The following is a 21,336-nucleotide window of genomic DNA, read 5'->3' as shown; positions in this document are numbered from 1 at the left end:
TGTATCCTCAATAGACAACTGTAATTGTGCCAGTTTGGTCTGGCCTGTATATGCACTAGCGGTGTGCAAGCCGGAAGAGCTCATCGGTCTATTCAATCCTGGATCACTTAAGTATAAGATAGAAATAGTATTATACGTAAGGAGAGTTTCATAATTAATTGACCTGAGCGATGAGAAGAATCATAATGTATCACTCGGGCGAGCGTTCGGGCGATGCGTTAGGCTTTGGTGGCTGCGTGCTCAGGGGTGTCCTTGGAGTAGAAATATTTTTATAAAAAAGTCGCACCTATGCCCTCTCGAATACACCTGGACGTGAAGACTTGAATATGGTTGGTAATTGCTAGGAATCATGAAACATCACTCGACCCGTCAAGTCCGAACCACATGTTTTATACGGTTTTGTACAGGTTCGTGGGCGAGTTGTCTCGAGGTCTAGGTGGTGTTAGGATCTTGAAAAAAAGGGAAGAATTGTTACTGTGGGCTTCTCGTGCGATGCTGGAGGCGTGTTGGTGTGAACAATATGAGCTCGACTACTAATTAGTTGGAGTTAAGGTTAGTCCTTGCTATGGTTCCTGGACTTCCAATCTCGAATAAATCAGTCTGAGTCTGAATGGCTTCATATATGCAAAATCTACTGCTGCATACACCCGTAATGCATGGGGATCAGACGTTCCATTCGGCGTGGTGAGTTCTGCAGGTGTTTTTGCAGTCGGATCTATGTCTCCTCGTAAGTAGAGCCTAGTCTCTATTCCTTTAGCCCGCCAATTACCTAAAGAGCCCCATAAAAGCTGAGGAGGAAAATAGGTAGCATCTCATAGGACAATATATGCTTTACCTAGAAGATAGCTTGATCGACCCCGTTGCTGATTTTGTCCACGGTGGTAAAGCCGTTGGACGCAAAGATGACATCTCTGCGGGATGCGGACGAAGACAATGGTGATGCTGTAGCTCATCGCGCAGCGGGCGTTGCAGAATGGGGATGGCCGGCAGGAAAATGCGCTGGGCGTGGTGGAATAATTTAAATATGTTTTGTTTAGTTGCTAGAAAAATATGCGGTATAATTTAAGATGTGAAGTAGCTGGATGCGCGCCGGTTGTCTGGTGTTTTGTGTCTGAGTGATGTGTGTTTGACCATGTTGAAATGAAGTGTATCTGCTCTGGGTGTTTGTCATGTAGGTATAAATGGCCTGGGGAGCTGTCAAATCTCAGGGTTAGCTTGCTAGCTAGTAGCTCGTGTGAGAAGCCTTTAAGGCTCGGGAAGAAAAAAGTGCCGCTCGTGAACTCAGCCTGGAAGGTGCATTTTTGTTTATTGAACCTGTTTTATTAGAAACTCGATGCCCCTCCAACCCAAAGACGCACCCCGGCCGACTCCCAATATCACACCCAACAAAAGCCCAAACGACTGCGAGGTGTTGACCGACCTTTACATCCAAGGATGCATGCCGAAAAGATTCCGTGACATCTCTGTTTTCATTCTATAGACGTTATGTAACTCTGACCTCGAGACGATGAGAGTGAGAAGTCGTCACCCACCAGACATCACCAGAATTAGACAGCCACTTCCCCTATTCAACGCGCACTCTAGCCCGACCCGTCGGACAAGCGCACCACTCCTCCCTCTGTGCTCATCATCTAGGCATATCGTTCAAGCCGCGGGATATAATTGACTTATCGCCGCCTGGTTCCTCCCTCTACCGGATGGGTTGGATGGCTGATAGTCCAGTCCCGACCCCCGCGGCGAGAATGAATGCGCTTATTCCCCGCCGTGGAGTCGATACGGCAGATCAGGTGGCTGTGCTGGCGAGATCGAGCTTGGGGGAGTAGGTCTGGGGTGTGGTCCCCGGTTGGTGCTGCTCGGGGGAGGGTTTGATGATACCCGCGCAGATCCCGCCCGGCGTCGCTGCCCGGTGTGCGGGGTCGCCCGTCCCCGCCGCGAGTTTGGCGGTGTTTGGTATCATTCCGCGCGGCGTGGGCGCGCAGGTAGCCAATTCTTGACCCGTGCCGCTCGAACTACTTAAAATCCTTGGGACCCTTGGGGAAGGGTGCGTCGGCGGGCTGAAGGGCTCGCACTCCCGCCGCCTGGACTAGACAGGTGAGCGCCGCTGTGGGCACGGGAATCGATGTATTCCCAGAGTGGAGCGTCACGGTTGACTGCCCGGAGAGGAGGGCATTTAGTAACACTGCCCAATGCGGAAGCGTTACAATTTAGTGTGAGGGCTGTGTGGGGTGTGATTGGTGGAGTTACATAAGCCAGACAGTTTGTGTGTGGAGAGAGCATCATCTGTCACTCGTGGGATTAATATGATACAAATACAAGCTCTAGCTGTGGAGAGACCCATCTACCGGCGGTCTCTAGTACTATCGCTTACCGGTGAGTACCTACGAGTAGATGTACTAGAACTGCAATCACGGTAAAGAGCTCGTAAAGCTCTCAGGGCCAGGGTTCTGTCCCACCCACCAACCGCGATAGCTCTGTGTGTGGCGTACAAACCGCCCCGCGCCACGGTGTCCTTATCGTTTGCACAGCCCACCAAAACCAAACCTTAGAGCTCTGGAGCTGTCTGTTCCGTTTCAGTATTGACAGCGACAACAATGAAGAAACCTACGAATACGGTCCTTCTCAGCATGCTGCTGTCGCTGGCCGGCTGCGCAGACGCGGCGTTCGGCCAGCAAAAGACACTGCTGAGTCGGATTGACACGTTGACCCTGCGCAACGATATGATGACAAAGGGCAGGAGGGTGGATCCGATCCCGCAGGTGCGTGCTTTCTGTCTGACTGATTGAATGGAGGGATTGTTACTGACTGAGACGGCGGGTTTGTAGTTGAAATGTGTGGGCGGTGACGGCATGGGGAGATATGAGGTTGACGTGATGCGGTGCAAGAACCGTGGGAGGTGAGGTTTTTTTTGGCCTGTGTGTTGGTGGGCTGGGGAAAGGTGCTGACGGGGGTGTACTAGCGACTATGGCGATGAGAATATCAGCTGGTCGTGTACGGCGGACCTTCCGAGGGAGTTTAAGCTTGGTGCTACGGATGTCATCTGTGAAGGGTAAGCTGATGGAGCTGTTTTCGAGCTTTGCGATACTAACGAAGGGAATAGCTATGACAGCCCGGACGACAATTACATCCTCAAAGGTAGGCTTTCTATCTATCCACCCAACACAACGCACTGGAGCTACATTTCTCACTGACGCTCTGACTAGGCTCATGCGGCGTCGAGTACCGCCTGGCACTCACCGACTACGGCTACGAGAAATACGGGTCCTCCGCCCGGACAAACCGCTTTACCAACGACAACAGCACGAGTAGTATGTTCCCCCCCCAACCCCTCCTCTGAACGGTTTACTGATGCCCGCTCCGCAGCAAACATAACCCTCTTCATCTTCTGGACCGTCTTCTTTAGTATCCTCGCCTGGATCATATACTCCGCGTGCACCTCGCCCTCCACCGCCCGGCGCGCGCCCCGCACAGCTGGAGGCGCCCGTCCCTCATTCTGGGGTGGCGGCGGCGGAGGAGGTGGTGGTGGTGGTGGTGGGGACGACCCGCCTCCGCCGTACGACTACTCGAACCCGAAGCCGCGGTACTCACAGCCGCAGCAGAGGCAGGGGCCGGGCTTCTGGACGGGGGCTGCGACTGGCGCGGCGGCGGGCGCGGCGGCGAGTAGGCTATATAGTGGCAGTGGCAGCGGGAGAGAGAGGGCACCGCCGCCGCCAACACCGTCGTACTCGGGGCTAGCTGGGGCGGTGGTGGGGAGAGGGGCGAGAGTAGTAGTGCGGGGGCGAGTCATTCGAGTACTGGATTTGGACAGACGAGGAGGAGATGATGGGGTGGTGTGGAATGGAGAGAGTAGTGGGTGGTTGTTAAAATGGGAGCTTCACCGGGGGATTTGTGTTATTTAGCCTGTCGTTTGCAGTTTTGGTGTTGTATGAGTGTGGTTGATACACAATGGGAAAGCACGAGTATTATGTCTTTGGGATCACAGAGCTTAGTATCTTGGATTGCAGTGTTTCTGTATGTGCTCTATCAGCAGGAATGTTACATGCCCCCCCCCCCCCCCCTGTATCAACACATACATGTAGCCTTAGCCTTAGCCTCTCAATACAAAAATGTCACTCGAGCGTACATATGTAGTCCGAGGCCGGCGCCGTGGAATCAACGGCCCGAACCCTACGCTACGTAAAAGGCTGTCGATCCACCGCCGATCGTTATCACCGCGCGGGCCTTGCGGTGGTGCTGGGGCCGCGTGTGCGTTGTGGGGTGGTTTGGGGATAATTTGCGGGAGACAGAGAGAGAAACGCTCAGCTGTGGGTTTTGAGCGGGGAGGGGCTGTGGGGGGGGGGGGGGGGGGAGTGTCTATGGAGTGGATAGGCGGGGTGTTTTGCTCTGCTGGGGGGGTGGCGCGCGGCTGGGGTAGGGCTGGGAGGTGGAAGGTGGAAGGTGGAAGGTGGAAGGCTGGATGGATGGGTGGGTGGGCCAATGGGTTGTGTCGGTGTGTGGTGTGTCTACAGAGGAGAGTGCGCTGATTGGAGTGTAAAGGTGAGAACTGGGAGGGTGTCTACTCTAGAATGCATAGACTCTCTGCGGTTGCTTACTCAGTGTCGGGCTTACCGTGAATCGAATCGAAGCATAGGTTAACGGTGGCACACCCACCAGCCCCTATAATGCCTTCTCGCGCCATACAAGCGCTGTCGTTCTAGTTGAACGTTGTGATTATTCCTGGGCTGCTTCGATAAGATAAGGTGATGGCCGTGTGTAACAATCTTACCTAGCCGTAACTACATGTACTCTTATTCTCCGGGCTCTTGGGCTTGTACCTCGGGGATGTCGGTCTTGTTGTGTTTCTAGACTAGAATATCTCCCGTCGCGCTGCCGGCGGGGGAGATCGTTAAGCTTGTGCCTGTGCCTGTGCCTGTGCCTGCCTGTGCCTGTGCTTGTGCCTTGTACCTGCATTCCTCGCTCGCACGGTTGCCAGGGGTAGTTTAGAGCTAGCTGATTTGGGCAGCCGTTTCAACGTCAGCACCATGGGAGCTCCCACCGCCAACCAACAGAGAAGCCTCGTGTTTCACCGGGGGAAACGTCTTTTTGGACATGCGCTGCCGTTGGCTGGACGGTCATGACGGTCCTGCCCCTTCAGTGCCTTGCTTGCCTGGCCACTTTCAGCCGTCGCTGCTGTTTAGTATGCATGGATGTTTCCTCCTGTCGATCCAGATGGATGGAACAGTCGTGGGCGTGTGTGTATATAATGGGGGCCTCGCTGCTCCCGGTGATGAGAGTATCTTTCAGATTGTGGCCTTATAGTAGTATATCATCACCTTCCTTCCTGCCTTCCTTCGTTTTCTTGCACTATTTCGCCTGTGACTGCCACTCTCGCTCGCTCTTTCTGTCGCTCTTGGGGATATTACTACTGATATTACATTCCATCACTCGGTCACTCTTAAGCTTCATAATAATACCTAATACCTACTACACAAACAGCGTTGAACGCAGTACTACCTACATACACACACACTCACAATGAAGTTAATCCTCGTCTCCTCGCTCCTCGCCCTCGCCGCCGCAACACCCATCGAGCACGCCAAGCGTGGCGGCGGCGCCTTCGACAGCACATACCAGGTCGGCTCCATCACCAGCTCGCAGGTCGTCGCCGCGGCCCCCGGCTCCTCGTCGTGCGCTACCGCATCGTTCGCTGACGAGTGCCACGACGCGGGAAAGGCGACGCCGCTCCTGAATGACGCGTTTAAGCAGTATAAGCAGACGACGCTGGGAGAGGTGGCGGCGCTGCTGGGGCTTATGGCGCTGGAGAGTGGGGATTTCCAGTTTAATGTGAACCACTACCCGGGGAGGCCGGGTCAGGGCAGTATGGATCCCTTGTAGAGGCGAGTGATGCGTGGTGATGATGGTGGCTAACGGAATGGGTGGTGTAGCTAAGGCGATGTTGATGTTTAACTTTATCCACGACTATGCGGTGGACGCGGGCATGAAGGCTCAGGTGGCGGAGATTGCGGGCTCGGACCAAGTCGACTCGATGTCGGATGACAAGAAGAACAAAATCAGGGCGTTGGTCACCACTGACAAGTACGTTCCCCCGCTGCCTAATCTTTCTGTCCTAGGACTGTACTGACGGAAGCCATAGGTATACGTTTGCCGCCGCACCGTGGTTCCTTAGCAAGAAATGCACGCCGGAGGTGCAGAAGGGCGTCAAGGAAGGCGGGTTCAAGGGCTTCCAGACGTACATGCAGGACTGTGTCGGCACTGGCGCGCTCAGTGCTTCTGACGATAGGGGGAAGAAATGGTGTGCGGCGGTCAAGGCGGTGAAGCCGGACAGCATGTCGATGCCGTCGGAGTGTGCGTAAATGCATCGTCGCCTTGTGGGTTTTTGTAGCGGGGGGTGCAGGGGTGGGGGGGTTTTATATATAGCTGATGAGCCTCTTTTTCTTTCTTCTTCTTTTTTTACTATTTGCTTTTGTTTGTGTTCTTTGGGTGTTGGTCATCTAGTACTGGGGGTATGGATTTTTGTTGTATCTACTCTACATTCTTAGCTAGTCCAGTCCGTGGAAAGGGGGAAATGCTAGAATTCCTTTTCACCCTTCACATACCTCACAAAAGAGTCTTCATCTCGCAAGAAATCCATAAAAACCCCTCGCGGCATTCCAAAGCTAGCATCCCCGGTAAACCCCCCCGGACACACCGACCACCGCTCACCGGCGGCAACAGCACACCGGGTACCGAACCGAGCTATAGCTAGCCCACCAAATTGAACCTGCCAAGCATGGAGAAAAAACGGCACCTGGAGTGAAAAAATAGATTTGAAGCCTGAAAATATATGTAGTGGCAGTGATGTTGAAGTTGAAGCCGTGGGGTATGTTCACTGTTCTGCCCCACCACCACCCGCTAGTGCTGTGCCGCATTCGGATCGTGCCGTGCCGCATGCATGCATGCTTGGCTTGGCGTTCCTGCATACAGTAACCAACCTTAAAACCACGACCTTACGCGAGTGCGTTTTTGTGATGGTGTCACGTATGGTGTCTTTTTTTTTTTTTGTTTAGTTCATTAATTGCACGTACGGTGTCGAGAGCATATTGAGGAGTCTCATTCTAGATACCCCGTAGGTTTATTGAATGAAGATGTTTCGCTGAGAGGGAGGGGTTAGGGTTGTTGTAGGCGAGGTTTATGTACTTGCTTTCGTTCCGTAAGTTGACGTGGCTTGGACTGGGGGTTGAATTTGTCGTAGCACTTTTGAATCTTTGAAGCGAGCGTGTCTGGTGGCGGTGGGTTCTTGGGTCGATGGGGGTTTGGTGGTGGGTCATGAGGCGTCACTCGGTGGTGAATGTACAACTTTTTGTGGGTTATTGGGTGTCAGCTTGGATGTATCGGTGCCTGCAGGTGCCTGTATATAGCGTGGGTCTTGATACATACATGTATGTATATACGTGTATCTCTTGCATGCTGTAGAAGCACACGTATATGATACATTATAAATCCGCGGGACATGCATACATGGGCACAAGGGTGGATTGAGAGGTGGTCGTAAGTTACCAGTATATGTATAGATAAACCCACTAGTGCTTTGGACAGATCCACAACAGATGAAATGAGGCCATGTCGTTGATGGGCCGTCCGAACAAATTCCCCGCCTGGGTATTTTTGGGAACCACTAATGCGTCGAGGAGTATAAAATGGACAGGCATGTCGACCTTCATCCTCCTTTCCTTCTCGTCACGTCATACACCAAGAACATGAGAGGATCAACAGAATCGAACGAAGGGCATAGCCACAAACCGTTGCCCTTCATCCTCCCTTCTTTTTTTACCCTTCCCGCCGCCGGTGCCTCATCTACTGCCCTTTCTATCATCTGCTCGGGTTAGTTGGGAATTTCTTGTTTGGAGGCTTGATGGACAGTGCTAACGATTATAGTAGATCAAAAATGTCTCCAGAATCGATGGAGAAGCCCGGACAAGGCTTGAAAAATTGGAGCAGGTAAGATCTACTCACCAAACTGCCACTTATTTACTTATGTACTTATGTCTAACACAAGTGGAAACGCAGACCGTTAAAAACATCAAGCTCTACCTCCAAGCTAGTAAGCTGCAACAATGGACCATGTGGGAGTTTGTTGGGGTATGAGCCATGGCCTTGTGCACCCTCGTAAGTCTTTCTCCTATTCCGTATTATCTGATATAAATACTAATAAATATCTTAGATTTTAGTACAGGTCAGATTATAAAATTGATACAAACAAGCTTAAACGGGAGTTGCAATAACACCTCCCAAGGCTGGATGGGCTTTGGGAGAGTTTTTAACCGTTTGGTTCTTTACTCTCCTTTTCGTCGTTAGTTTTCTCTCGTGCTGTATTATCTTATACATATAGATACTAAGAAATCTCTTGGATAGCTCGTCCTCCAAGTGGTTGGAGAAGGAAAGCTCGCCAACGTGAGAGCCGTACAACTCTTTACCGCCCGCGCCCGTGAAGTTAACCGCGGCCTTGCTGCGGGGTAGAGCTCGCTGTTGTTGGGGGGTGGGGGCGTTGCCCCCCCCGCCGCGGCGGCAGGTGCGGAGGTTAATTGGGGGTGCTTTTTTTCTGCTTTTTTTTTTTTTTTCGACCTTCTGGGTCTTTTCTTTTTTTTTTTTCTGGCTTGTAATTAATTGTAAAGTACTAAATTATTCTGCTAAATGACCGTGGCTAAATGACTAGTTATATAAGATGGACATTTATGTGACTGCAATTAATTGATACGTGGCTGAGCTGTTTATTATTAAATAATCTTTTCTAATTTATTTGTGCTTTTCTTTCTGAATTACCCTAGGGGTATTCACTTCTCAAATCCGTACTCTTATAGGCGTGTGCTTATAATTATATGGACAACTTAAAATAATCGGCAATCATGTACTCTGAAATACATACATGTATGTATGTAATACTAGCACTCAGGAGCGGCTTCCGGCCGCATATGAAATTAATCATCAGTTCGAGGAACCACCGATAACTAAAGCAAAGTGTATAAAGATCCAGAAAACTCACAGTCCTGTTCAATGACTCGGATAAACATAAAGTTCGATGTAATGATATGAAATAAACATCGATTCCTCCTTGCTCGCATGAGGTTGTAGTTCTGGAAGAGAAGAAATATTGCGCTTGGTCAGAGGGCTATTATATATCACGACAGTAGTGCTTAAGGTTTGCCAATGCATGTCGTTTCCCTTAACGCACCCGATTCTTTGTCTATTGACAGCTGTAACTCGCCAGACTACAGAAACCGGGGCAACATATACGTATCATGTAAAGATGATTTACTACATGTAGTACGCTAAGCGCAAATCTTAAATTAATATGCTCCTACAATATGGCATATTTACTTCAGAGGTATTCTAATTTTTGAGAAATGTAGTACTATATAAGCCGCATTGTGATGCAGCGTTATAAAGGCACATGTTTCGAATTTTTAGAAGTTGGGTGCCCCCATTATTTACTACTGCTACGGTAACGTATATCTCTGTCCGTCGTTTAATTACCTCTAGTATCATATCTATTGCTACGGCTACTATTCCACTGCTGCTGCTACTGGCGCTACTACTTCTGCTGTTGCTGCTTCTGCTAATCAGAGATATACATGTATCTCTCGCCCGCTGTAGATTCACACGTATATGATAAACCTGCGGGGCAAGCGTGCGTGGACCTAGGGGTGGATTGGGAGGTGGTCATAAGCTACCAGTATACGTACATGTATGGATAAGCCCGCTAGTACATGCTTTGGACAGATCTGCAACAGATGGAATAAGGCCAAGTCGTTGATACATGGGCATTCCGAACAAATTCCCCGCCTGGGTATTTTGGGGAACCACTAACGCGTCGAGGAGTATAAATTAAATGGACAGGCATATCGACCTTCATCCTCCTTTCCTTCTCTTCACGTCGCGTCATACACCAAGAACATGAGCAAATCAACAGAATCGAACGAAGGGCATAACCAAAACCATTGCCCTTCATCCTCCTTTTCTCATCATCCACTCCCCCTCACCACCGACGCCCCATCTAAACAGCACATCTCGGGTTAGTTGGGAATTTCTTGTTTGGAGGCTTTATGGACAGTGCTAACGATTATAGTAGATCAAAATGTCTCATCAGCTACGAAAAGATCTACGAAAAGATCTACAGCCCAGTCGACACCCAGTGTCGAGCGGATCTAAGGGCCTTAGAGGCGGTAGGTATTTAATCCACCAAACTGCTACTTATTTACTTATATATTTATGTCTAACAAAAAGGGGAACGTAGGTTGTCGAATCCATTAAAGAAAGCCTCAAAGCTTCTAATGGAACCCTTTCCAAGGGCCATCCGGCCTTAGCCGGATGGGCCTTCCTAGAGTTCCTTACTGTGTGGTTCTTCACACTCGCCTTCATCGTTAGTTTTCTCCAGTGCCGTATTATCTTATATAGATACTGACAAATCTCTTAGATGGTCCTCTAAATTACTGGAGAGGGAAAATTTGTCAATCTAAGAATTGTACAACTCTTTACCCGGGATGTCAACCGCGGCTTTGCTGCGGGAGTGCAGCTCGCCGCTGCTGGGGGTGGGGACGTTGCTCCCCCCCGCCGCGGCGGCAGTCGGTGCCGAAATTTATTAGGGTTGCTTTTTTTTCATTTTCTTTCTTTCTTTTTTCGGTTTTTTTTCTAACTTAATATACGTACTTTAGCAAATAACACAGTTATTTTTGCTAAACTCAATGACCATAGCGAGACAATTATAATGTAACTACCGTTGATTAATAGATGACTTGGTCATTTACCAATGAATAACTTTTCTAATTTACTTATTATTTTACTTTTGAGTTATAATATTATGAGCAAAGGTTCAATCCACCCTTCGAATTCACGGATAAATCTACCCTCGAAATTGTTACATGTATTTCTTCCAGCTAGCTAGATTGATATCGCTGTGGCTACGAAATCTACCACCAACGTATTTCACCTACAATAAAAGAGAGAATTCGCACTTGCTACCGCTGTCTAAAACCTAGTTCTATCATGAAAACTAAGAAGAGTGAGTTTACCACGATGGAAATTGGTGGTAATTAGATGCATGTATGTACCTGTACATGTACCTTCAGGCGTTCCAGGTGTTCAGGATGTATCCCTGCCTTTGTCGGCGGGGTCTGAATTGCAGAATATCAATAAGCATATCCCGCTGGAATAAATTACAATCTCAAGGGCATATTAAACACGGGGGTATTCTGCATCCAATACTTATACATGAAGAGTAGACAAATCTTTGCTCATTATAGCTACTGCTGCTATGGTATATATCTGTCCATCATTAGCTACCTGGTCTATCATATCTACTGCTACTGCTACACCTATATATACCACTGCTGCTGCTTCTGCTAATTAACACGATGGATTTGACCTACCTTGGTAATGGTGATGATGGCGGTGCTGATGATGATACTACGTTGGCGAGAGGAGTGCAAAGGAGAACTGATAGAGTACCGATCTATTTTGATAAGCTAGATTAAAATGGAGTGGTGGTGGTGATATTGGTGATGATGATCGTGGTGGCGGTGGTAGTGTTGAAATGTTGGTGTTAAAGGAGAGAAGACCGCCCGCTAGGGTGACTTTACAGCGTGAGGCTCATTTAGATGGGAGGGTCATTTAGATTGCAAAGTCATTTAGTCGAGGTCATTCAAGTATACATAGGGGGCGTCATTTCTCAAAGTTCATTTATCGGACTCACTAATTTAAGGATGAAGTTACCTATAGTTAGTTGTCTCCTGGGCGTAGTCACGGGCTCCGATCTTTTATACATCCCTTCGTCTGTAATCAGCACCTATGGCTTTCTGTGAGATATATACAAGCGGAGTGCGGCCTTTGGCCGCCTAAATGTAGTGAGGAAATGAAGGTACGGGCAGTAATTTTTCTTAGCTAGATTATTGCTGTCATTATGGATTATTGGGTCATCCAAACGCACTAAACCTCTCCTTATATGTAATCTGTGATATATTAGCTCGAGTGTGCACTCTAAGCCATTCAATGAGTAGCGTTAGTATGTACATGTAGTTCATGATAAAATGGTATCAGGGAAATTCGACCTTCATATATAAAAATATCGCTGTAGTTCTGTCAGTGTTTGTTCTTTTATATCCATCAATTGCAATAGCTACACGCCTTTTAATGCCAGTTCCCTTCCGTCTCGGGAGTAGTTCTTTGTCGAATCATGATATGCAATCAATATTAGAAATACATGTAGTGCGCTGCAACCAATAGGAGACGTTCCTGGTGACGATGAGGAAGACTATATAGTTTAGATAGGACTTTGTAATTCGGCCTGACCGCCTAAGGATAACACTAGTCCGGTCCGCTAATTTCCTGAGTAGGTCGGTCCTATCGCAACCTGTGCTAACCAACACAAATCGTAACCATCTAAAGCTACAACGTATATATAACTTTGGGATAACTAGAAAAGCGAAGGAACCGAACATTATGGCGCAGGCGATGTGGCTAAGGTTAGAAGGCGGAGCTTTTGTCCACCGAGAATCACGTAGGACAACACAAATCTGCTGAACCCCTGTTTCGCTCCAAAACGTTTCATGGCTTAGACCATTTATAAAAATCGTGAGCTACACTTAGGCCCCGTTCGGATGTCCTGGTTTACTCGACAAACTGCGATAAACTGGGCTCACTAAGCTACCTTGGTCATTTTTGTGGTTTTGGAAGCTAGGTCCTGTACTGTTCGGCAACCAATAATCTGACAACGCTGGTTTATTGAATAAACGCCGGTGAAGAATCACCTCCTGGGGTGTTTTTCCAAAACTCGTTGCAACAATCACTAAAGAAGCTTCGAACACCCAAAAAACTCTGGGAAAATAATCTGGAATAACCGCATCTTGAATAAACAAAACACTTCAGGGTAATGAAAAAACTCAACTCGATTGTTACAGCCGAACGGAGCCTTACTGTTTTAAAAACTGTCGCGTAATTTATTAAATTTAGCTTCGAGACTTCAGATATAAATACCTCTAGGAATATATCTACGGGCCGGAACGACTTCTATAGTTTAACTAGTACGTGAATATCGATCCGAGAAGAATTAGGACCTTTGCTCGTATGACCTAGTGCTAATTCTACGATTGCGTAAAGCCTTATGGAAACCCAAGATTACCCTTTCACTCAGTGCTACTTTACCGAAAATCCTTTGTAATTGAACCTGCACTGATTTCTCATTCTCTGTTTAAGTTTTGACCCCCGATCATTCACTTACTTGTTTCCTTTTCAGCACCATCTGAGCCTATAATTCAGCCGATATCAGTATATTAGTTCAACTAGTGCTTATAAAACAAACGTAACTCACGCCCACAATACTCTGGAAAATGCGGTATATCATAAAAAACCACAGCAGCGTAATCCCAAGCATCATTAGGATCTCAACTCCATTCAGACCTGCCTTACCGGGATGTAATACCTTTAAGGTTACACTCCTCCACAGATGAAGCCTTAGTTCTTCTAATTCTTTTAATTCTTTCCTTCTCCTCCTTCCTCTGCTTCATCGCTGCTCTCAGCTCTGCATAGCTACTCGGCTCCTTCATTTGTTTGGGGTGGTTGAGGAAGGCAGCAAGATCATTGAAAATACCATCGTTAACTCCATCGGCAACATTACAGTACTCTCTCTTAATAGAAGAAACAAGAGAATCAATATTATTATCTCTGATTTTCTGCAGAAGAGAGGGTTTGCTAGTTATATAGATAGCAATTTCATTGATGGCCTTTTTGTATGCTTTGGGGGGTGGTATTCTTTTGGATCGGATAGGAGGCATTTTTGTGGATCGGATTTGTAGAAGCTGTAGGTAGGTGAGTCAGGAATAGACAACAACAACAAGAACAAGTGATTGTACTCCTAAGTATAGAAGGATATCAAGGGCAAAGCACCTGAATATTTGGCTTTTTATCTTCTCTTATGTGTTGTGTGTTTGAATTCGCAAGCGAAGGGTGTTGTGAAAGGAAAAAGGGGAAGAGGGGAAACCCAACGACAGCAACGCAACCGAATACTAGCAGCCTTACCCTACCTGAACCAGCAAACAGTACCCGCGTTACCCCCAGGACCCGCATCACCCCACCACCCGCTCCCAGCACCATCACCCGTTCCCAGCACCCGAATCGCACCAGCACCCGCTCCCAGCATCCATGTCGCACCCTGGAACTTCCCAATGTCCATCGCTACCTTAATAGAATTCTCTTATTGCCTATCAGAGACCTCACAGTACCTCTCGCTACCCTTTCAGTACCCTTCGCTGCCCTCTCAGAGGCCTCCCAATATCCATCGTTGTTTGAACCCGATATCACCAATAACAGCACTGAATAAGAACCATGCGGAGTAATAATAGTAATATAATGCTATGTACATATGTCTGCACCCGCGCCCGCACCCGCGCCTACCACCTCCCAGCGCCTGATTCCTGCCTACGCCTGCACCCCTACTTACACCTGCGCCAGTGGTCGATACGGTGCTCGAAACGGTGCCTGCTAGGCGCTCGAAACGGTGCTCAAAACGGTGCCTGTTAGGCGTCGATTTGCTGCTAGCTGTCGATTTGATGCCTCCTAGCTGTCGATTTGATGCCTCCTAGGCATCGATTTGGGCGTCGACTTGGGCGTGAATTGGGCGTGAATTCGGTGTCGAATTAGGAGTCTATATAGACGTTAGCACAGGTGTCAGAATATAGAGGTAGGTAGGAGGTGGAGGTGGAGGTCGATCCTCATACGGTGTCGTATTACGTACTAGTCCTGAATGAGCCTAGCGCATATGTAATCTTGCCAATATAACACATTTCTGTCAATATAACACATTTTCTAACCGGCCGAAGGCCGGAAACAACTTGTATATAAATAAACTTATATATCGAGACCGGCTCCCCAACCAGCCAGGGAACATCCCCTCGCGAGTTTGGCTGCGTGGCAAAGGGTTCCAACCCACGCCACTTAGCCAGAATTCGCTAGAATTCGCGCTCGCCGCTGGGGAAATAGGTGGCCATTTATCACCGTTTGGAGTCAATCTTATAAGCCTAAGCCAACTCGGACCAACGTAGTTATAAGCCTTTAATAATAAAGTAATCATGTAGCTTATATGATGGAAAATATGATAGACAGGTACATATACACATATACAATGGGACTAGCTTTCTTTTTCGGGGGTGGGTAGAGAGGTAAGAAAAAGAGGCAGCCAACAGCGTGGACGTGCACGTGGTACTGGAAGCTGTAGTAAATTTGCTAGTGTATGGAAAGAAACTGAGTTTTACCTGAACAGAACGGTGTTCGGGTGGCCTAGAGCTAGCTACTATGATTCGCTTCATGAAGTTTCACCCGGGTCATGGGAGGTCACTCGGATGACTGCGCCGCTTTTTTAATTCCTTCATTGCATGCAACCCTATGGTTATGGAAGTATCGAATCACACTCCCCAGAACTACCCATCTGTCTCCACCACCTCTCACATCGAACCAGAACATGACCGCGCTGCTTGGCGTTATTTGTGGATTCTGATATATAGGTTGATCGGTCTATAATTAATTGATTGTTATTTGAAATTGTGCATGTTACTATTGCAAGTACTTGGTTAGATATTACACGAGGAGGGCTCATAAATTAAATACTGTTAAAGCTGCTGGGAGAGCTGACAGTGAATTACTACTCTTCCACCGTAACTCAATGATAATAACTATATGTCTAATATGTTATACAGGATTATAAACATGATGCAACACCAGTACTAGTGTGGTCCCCGAGGCATTGATGCTCGAGGCCTCGAGGAAGCTTAAGGCATGGGTGTCAACGAGGGGAGCATGCTCGAGGCAAACCCTCTTACTCACCTCGAGCTGCTCGAAGTTTAGCTAATGATGTATGAGTGGCATATAGCTCAGTGGATTTAATGTTTCTGATGGGACATTGGAAGTATTCGCTACATTTTCATACCAGTATTGCAATGAAATATGACTTTCACGAATCTAAATATAGTAATTATCTGCCTCGAGTTAGCTCGAGCACCTCGAGGCATCACCTATTTTTCACGAGCAAGCAAAGGCATGGATCACACAAGGCAGAGGCACCTCGAGGCATCTGTCTCTGCTCGCCTCGGGTAGCCTCGTGGATCATAGTAAGGAGACCATAGAAAATGTGGTGGACGCCGGTAAAGGATTGAAGGGAAATAATAGGAGGGTGTACATGTAGACAGTGTTATTTGTAGAAAAAAACTGGTTAGCACCGGCTCTCTTATTTTTCTTAAGTTTTAAGGCCAGATCGATCCCTACAGGTGTTATTTAGATGAGAGAATAATCAACTATTGATATCTCACATAGAGTTATGCTAGTCTTATCTTCTTTTGAATTATTTGATTTGAGCCAGGTTTTGGGGTCTAGCTTGAGGCAGTGGTGTATATCCCAAATCGCATCAAACTTATAACATCACTGGAAAGCGCTTAAGTACTTGGACTTCCTCATGTTAAAAGCGAGAAAGATGCAAAACTTGAACATTCTTTATACTACTGGAAATAAGATAGCATATGAACTATATTTAAACTATATAGTCTTCCTCATCGTCACCAGGAACGTCTCCTATTGCCTACAGCGCACTACATGTACTATTTCTAATATTGATTGTATATCATGATTCGACAAAGAACTACAATACCAAAAAAGGCTATGGATTCGCTACACCTAGGTAACGCATAGATAAGAGAGATTGCTTTAGGGAGAATACATACCTGAATTTGGCATCCAGGCTCCTCAAGGTCGCAGGGGCCACCATGGTATAAGGATAAGTATTTTGCGTTCATATTTATTTCAGAGTAGGATGTCGAATATAGAGGTTTATGAATAACGGGAGGATAATGATTAAGAAAAAAAGAGGGAAAGTCCCCTATTTATAGGTACAGTTTGGAGAACGAAGTCGCACACAGAGGCTTATCAAATGACGCGAGGATAATGATTAAGGAAAAGAGAGGGAAAGCCCCTTATTTATAGGTACAGTTTGGAGAACGAAGTGGCGCGAAGAGGGGGAACAGATACAACTAAACGTTTGGACAGCTGTACAGATGTATATATGTCCAAACAACGTACATGAAACGTTGATGCTATAATACATGTATTCTTTGGAATCATGTCTTACTGATGTAACTACGTATACGCGTACGTCGTGTGATGCGTGTACATAATTCATAATAAGGTGAACATGGAATGTATGTACCTGCGCATTACATGGCTAAGGACACGGACCTGGCCATAATATTACACGTAATATACATGTTCCACAACCTTTACAGCAGGTTTCAGAATACTAGGCTCAAATTACTTTCACACACATACAGTATGATTCTTCGAACCTTAAAGTAATAATAGCCTACTTAGGAAGCCCGAGCCCGATATTCTTCCGAAAAAGTAATTTCAACTGCCCAGATAGCCTATCTTTCGAGAATTGTACCATGTTTTCTGAGCCTAGTATTATGAAACTCGATGTAAATGCACTGTTCATGATATCTCGTACTGTCTATGTGACCTAGACAGTGATGGTACAGCTGTGCCCATGGTAAGTTCGTATTGCATGTAGATACGTGTCTCGACACCCAAGGGTGTGGTGTAGCTACGTAGGGGTAGTTATGTTGGTGCAAAGAGATCGAGAACGGTGGTCAGTGTAACGAGTACTAGTATGCAGTTGGAATGATGTTAAGAGGACGCGAGGTCACATGTTATGAAGGTGGTCTGTATTCGTGGTCAGAGTATGTAGATGAAGACGATCAGGGAGGGAGAGGCATTCCCTCTTATAATTACAATCATCATCGTAATAATCAATAAAGAATCAAGTTGTTACATCTATTCAGGCGCATAATTCATGTGGCACAGTAAAGCACGATTAGCTTCCAGAGTTCGTAAGCGTTCATCGCTTTACAATTTGTAGGGAGTTATATAATTTTAAAGCGATCATGTTTGCTTTATATATAATGCGTGTGTAAGACCTATTCCAAGCCATCCTGCTCCAGGAAAATCACGACTGGTACTAATTAAACTACATATATATATATTATAAAGGCTCTTGACTGCTATTCCTTGATCAGGAAATTAATCAATTGAGCTCTCCACGACCCCGAAAGGTAAAGTTTCGGGATCATAATCTATCTACCAGCTACATGTAGCTACATGTACATATATACCTTTCCTCCATGCATCCCCCTCAGATACATTCATGTTCTCTCCTCCTCCCTGCTACCCTGGAGTCTTTCTCCAACCTCTGCAGGATATTATCATCAACTATATATACATAAGCTTCCCCGCTTTCACTCACACCGGTAATGGGAATGTTGGATGCCAAAATGTCCCTCATTATGCGCCTGTCGATAAATTTACGTTGAATGCCGCCGAACCACATATCGCATACCTTTATCGTGACGGCTGACAGTTCTGGGACACATTCGGTGAACGGGGAAGTGGTAAGGATGTATAGCGGTAGGTAATAAGTGATGGAACATAGCAATACCTGTTTTGGTAAAACGCCACCAACATTGAGTGTTTGTACACTCAGGGAGTTCCATCATTTATTACCTACTTTTGCTATACATGGTCTTTAGGTAGAAATACATGTAATAATCATCTGCACTAGTAGTACTCATTCGGGCGTACATCCTGCTACCCGTTTGAACGATTTAGGGAATAGTTCGACTCTTAAATCTTTCCCCTATTCTCGGTGTTTTTAACTGCTTTTCATGTAGTAAAGATATCTTAATCGATCTTTCATTGTCTATTTTTTTCGATGTGGTCCTCGGGGGTGAGCGTCCGCGTCCTTGCGTTGAGGACATGTCCTCGATGACACGCGAGGGCAGTGGTCCAAAAGAGGAAGGAACCTTGGCGCTTACCTTGAGGGCTTCCAAGAACAATTCTTTGCTATAATACACACTTAATATGCCATAATCGGATGAGGCCACGAATAAAGGGTGCCTTTTGTTTTGGGAAGTATCACTTTTTGGTTTACTGGGTCATGTCATTTCTTTATCGTTCTCGAGTTACCTTGAGACACCTCGAGGACAAAAGTGTCGGAGCTCGAGGATAGACAAGGATAAACAAGACAGAGGTTAGCGAGGATATGGCAACCCAAATTACCCTGCCTCGAGCATCCTCGTGGACCACACGAGTTCTTTTATAACTTAATACTAATTTCTTTTTTCTGAGTACCGTCGATTCAACGGGAGAGCTTTTGGAGGGTAAGATTTGACCGAGTGGTGATCCTTGATCGCATGCATATGTATGCTTGCATGTGTGTATTTGGGTTTCATGTGCACATGTATATAGGTACAAGTGGTTTCCGGCTTCGGCCGGTACTATATGTATATCAACCAGCTTCCAATATACAGGCAACTCGTAAAGCGGTCTGATTCTTCTAGTATTTGCCTGGCAGGCAAAGTCCATCACTATATCTGCTCCGGTCGATATGTGTCTTTTCTGATATCCCCCATATATCAGTGGATAGATCAGACAATTTCTCCCTTTAACGGCAAGCCGCTCAAATCGAACTACTAATTGATTCCCACAACCAGTAGAAAATCTATTAATAATCTAACACCACTCAGCGCAATATCCTATGTTCATATCCAACACAACATCTCTTAAGTGAAACAAATCTCCCTCAATGAGCCAATCAGAAGCTTTTAAATGCACATGTATATGCAGATTATAATTATATACTTATTGAGATATAAAAGCACAGGTTTATTCTCATCCGGACCAAATTTTGTCCCACCCGTCCATGATTTAGGTACTATGGTCAAAAATGAACCAAAATCTTGCCATCCTCGTAGGTTGGGTTCTCCCCAAAATATCTCCCAGTATAATTGCTACTCAAGGTTAATCGCATCTTCTATTCAAAAGGAGATTTTAAGGTAAACGCGGCTTACCTCCACTTCATAAGACCAGCACAGACATCCTTGCATCCCAATACGAACTTTCGGAGCTCTTCGTCCGATGTGTCATTCCCAGACGGCAGTGGTAGATCTCGCTCGGCGCTCTCAAAGTCTGCATGTGCTTGTCGAAGCAGTACCGCTGCATGATCCATTGCTTCCTGTGGACTCATACCTTCATGATACGCCAGGACACTTACGATATTATCGACGTGTCCTGCGCGCTTGTGAGGAAAGATAGATAATTAGACTACTATTAGCAGGGTTGTCCTAGATAAGAAACCTACAAGTTCCCGGGCAAGTGAAACCATGTCATTTGAGCTACAGTGGAGGAACCTCATTAGCATCTAGTCACGCATCCTGGCTGCACAGAATGTTCATCAGAAGGGTACTCACATCATAACTATGTCTCTTGTTTTTTCCAGAATTTGCTGAAAGGCGCGGTGGCCTACCATTGTCGGCGGGATGTCCAGGCCATAGCAGTATCTACAGCACTCAGGTCATGGACTAAACTAGACAGCAAAGTGTGGATGGAATTTACTCTATAAGGTCGATAGTTGGTGCTACACCTACGCATTCTCGCCTCATGACATAGTACTCCGATAATGTAGGCACGTTATCATCCTGTCTTCCATACCAGCTGGTAACGTTATGGACAAATTCCTTCAGATCGCGCAACAGGCGCTCACGAGGTTCTATGTCGGGGTTATATCAGCGCTCAGATTAACGGACAGTCTGGGCATACGGCAGTACCTTTACACATCTTCTTCTTGATGCGGCCTGCAAACCAGGAGAAGGAAGAGTTAAGGGGAGAGACAACGGACGGCTTAGGCCCCGGTGGGTCGGCAAGTAGATATTCAAAATTGAGAGTTGTCTCTTCCCGGATTTGCATGCTGTCAACACCTTCAAATTGGGTATCAAAGACGTCGTCCCATGCCCACACCTACTATCTATTAGCTTTAGAAGCTCCGAATTAAGCGTGTCTGGCGAGGGATTAACAGAGGAACGACATACCCAGGCGTAAAAGCAGGCAATAGTAGCAAGAGCCTCCTCGTCGCCGTCAGGATACAAGAACTGTGCGACAAGTCCGAACTTTGCTGCGGCGGTCTTTTTAAAAAAGGCTTCGTCTTGGCTTATGCTTTAAGGGCTGTTACTCGTCGTGTAGACACAAAATGATATATGGAGTTGTCGGGCAGTAGGGGCGCGCGACAAACCTTTTTGCCCATGAATTGATAGCTTCCTTTACATAGGGGCTACAGTCCTCTCTCTCAGTTACTCGCCAGCCTGGCAGGGTACTGGGGATGTCTGGGAGTAGAATCTTGGTCCCTTTGAACATTGCTTGAACCTCTGACTTTGGCGTGACGGCGGACATTGCGGTGATCTTGGGTAAGAGCGTCGACTTTCCAACGAGTCCGAGTTTTCT

At 46.8% G+C, this 21,336-nt stretch overlaps 5 protein-coding genes across 5 annotated transcripts; 3 read left to right on the top strand and 2 right to left on the bottom strand.

The window, feature by feature from the left end:
* Positions 1 to 2,591: 2,591 nt before the first annotated feature.
* On the top strand, positions 2,592 to 3,896 carry LAJ45_04137 (uncharacterized protein; the record flags this gene model as incomplete). Its single annotated transcript, XM_046113718.1, has 6 exons — positions 2,592 to 2,756; positions 2,823 to 2,893; positions 2,957 to 3,046; positions 3,098 to 3,132; positions 3,201 to 3,305; positions 3,361 to 3,896. 6 exons carry the CDS (start codon positions 2,592 to 2,594, stop codon positions 3,894 to 3,896), a joined length of 1,002 nt encoding a protein of 333 aa, XP_045972820.1.
* Positions 3,897 to 5,511: 1,615 nt separating this feature from the next.
* LAJ45_04136 (uncharacterized protein) lies at positions 5,512 to 6,350 on the top strand (the record flags this gene model as incomplete). The annotated part of the gene is made up of 3 exons (XM_046113717.1): positions 5,512 to 5,854; positions 5,922 to 6,072; positions 6,131 to 6,350. 3 exons carry the CDS (start codon positions 5,512 to 5,514, stop codon positions 6,348 to 6,350), a joined length of 714 nt encoding a protein of 237 aa, XP_045972819.1.
* A 1,246-nt stretch (positions 6,351 to 7,596) lies between these two features.
* Positions 7,597 to 8,493, top strand: LAJ45_04135 (uncharacterized protein; the record flags this gene model as incomplete). Its single annotated transcript, XM_046113716.1, has 5 exons — positions 7,597 to 7,666; positions 7,769 to 7,857; positions 7,915 to 7,974; positions 8,044 to 8,115; positions 8,389 to 8,493. 5 exons carry the CDS (start codon positions 7,597 to 7,599, stop codon positions 8,491 to 8,493), a joined length of 396 nt encoding a protein of 131 aa, XP_045972818.1.
* Positions 8,494 to 13,166: 4,673 nt separating this feature from the next.
* On the bottom strand, positions 13,167 to 14,197 carry LAJ45_04134 (uncharacterized protein; the record flags this gene model as incomplete). Its single annotated transcript, XM_046113715.1, has 6 exons — positions 13,167 to 13,192; positions 13,247 to 13,273; positions 13,337 to 13,348; positions 13,448 to 13,823; positions 13,912 to 13,936; positions 14,049 to 14,197. The coding sequence occupies 6 exons, from the start codon at positions 14,195 to 14,197 to the stop codon at positions 13,167 to 13,169; spliced, it is 615 nt and encodes a 204-aa protein (XP_045972817.1).
* Positions 14,198 to 19,780: 5,583 nt separating this feature from the next.
* LAJ45_04133 (uncharacterized protein) lies at positions 19,781 to 21,285 on the bottom strand (the record flags this gene model as incomplete). Its single annotated transcript, XM_046113714.1, has 8 exons — positions 19,781 to 19,850; positions 19,911 to 20,137; positions 20,201 to 20,234; positions 20,310 to 20,399; positions 20,455 to 20,608; positions 20,667 to 20,856; positions 20,928 to 21,051; positions 21,128 to 21,285. 8 exons carry the CDS (start codon positions 21,283 to 21,285, stop codon positions 19,781 to 19,783), a joined length of 1,047 nt encoding a protein of 348 aa, XP_045972816.1.
* Between the last annotated feature and the right edge of the window lie 51 nt (positions 21,286 to 21,336).

Source organism: Morchella importuna (genome assembly GCF_003444635.1).
Source record: "Morchella importuna strain M04M26 chromosome Unknown Morimp01GS010, whole genome shotgun sequence".
Lineage (NCBI taxonomy): Eukaryota > Fungi > Ascomycota > Pezizomycetes > Pezizales > Morchellaceae > Morchella > Morchella importuna.
The sequence above is the reverse complement of the archived record's forward strand: the minus strand, read 5'-3'. Positions and strand labels throughout refer to the sequence as shown.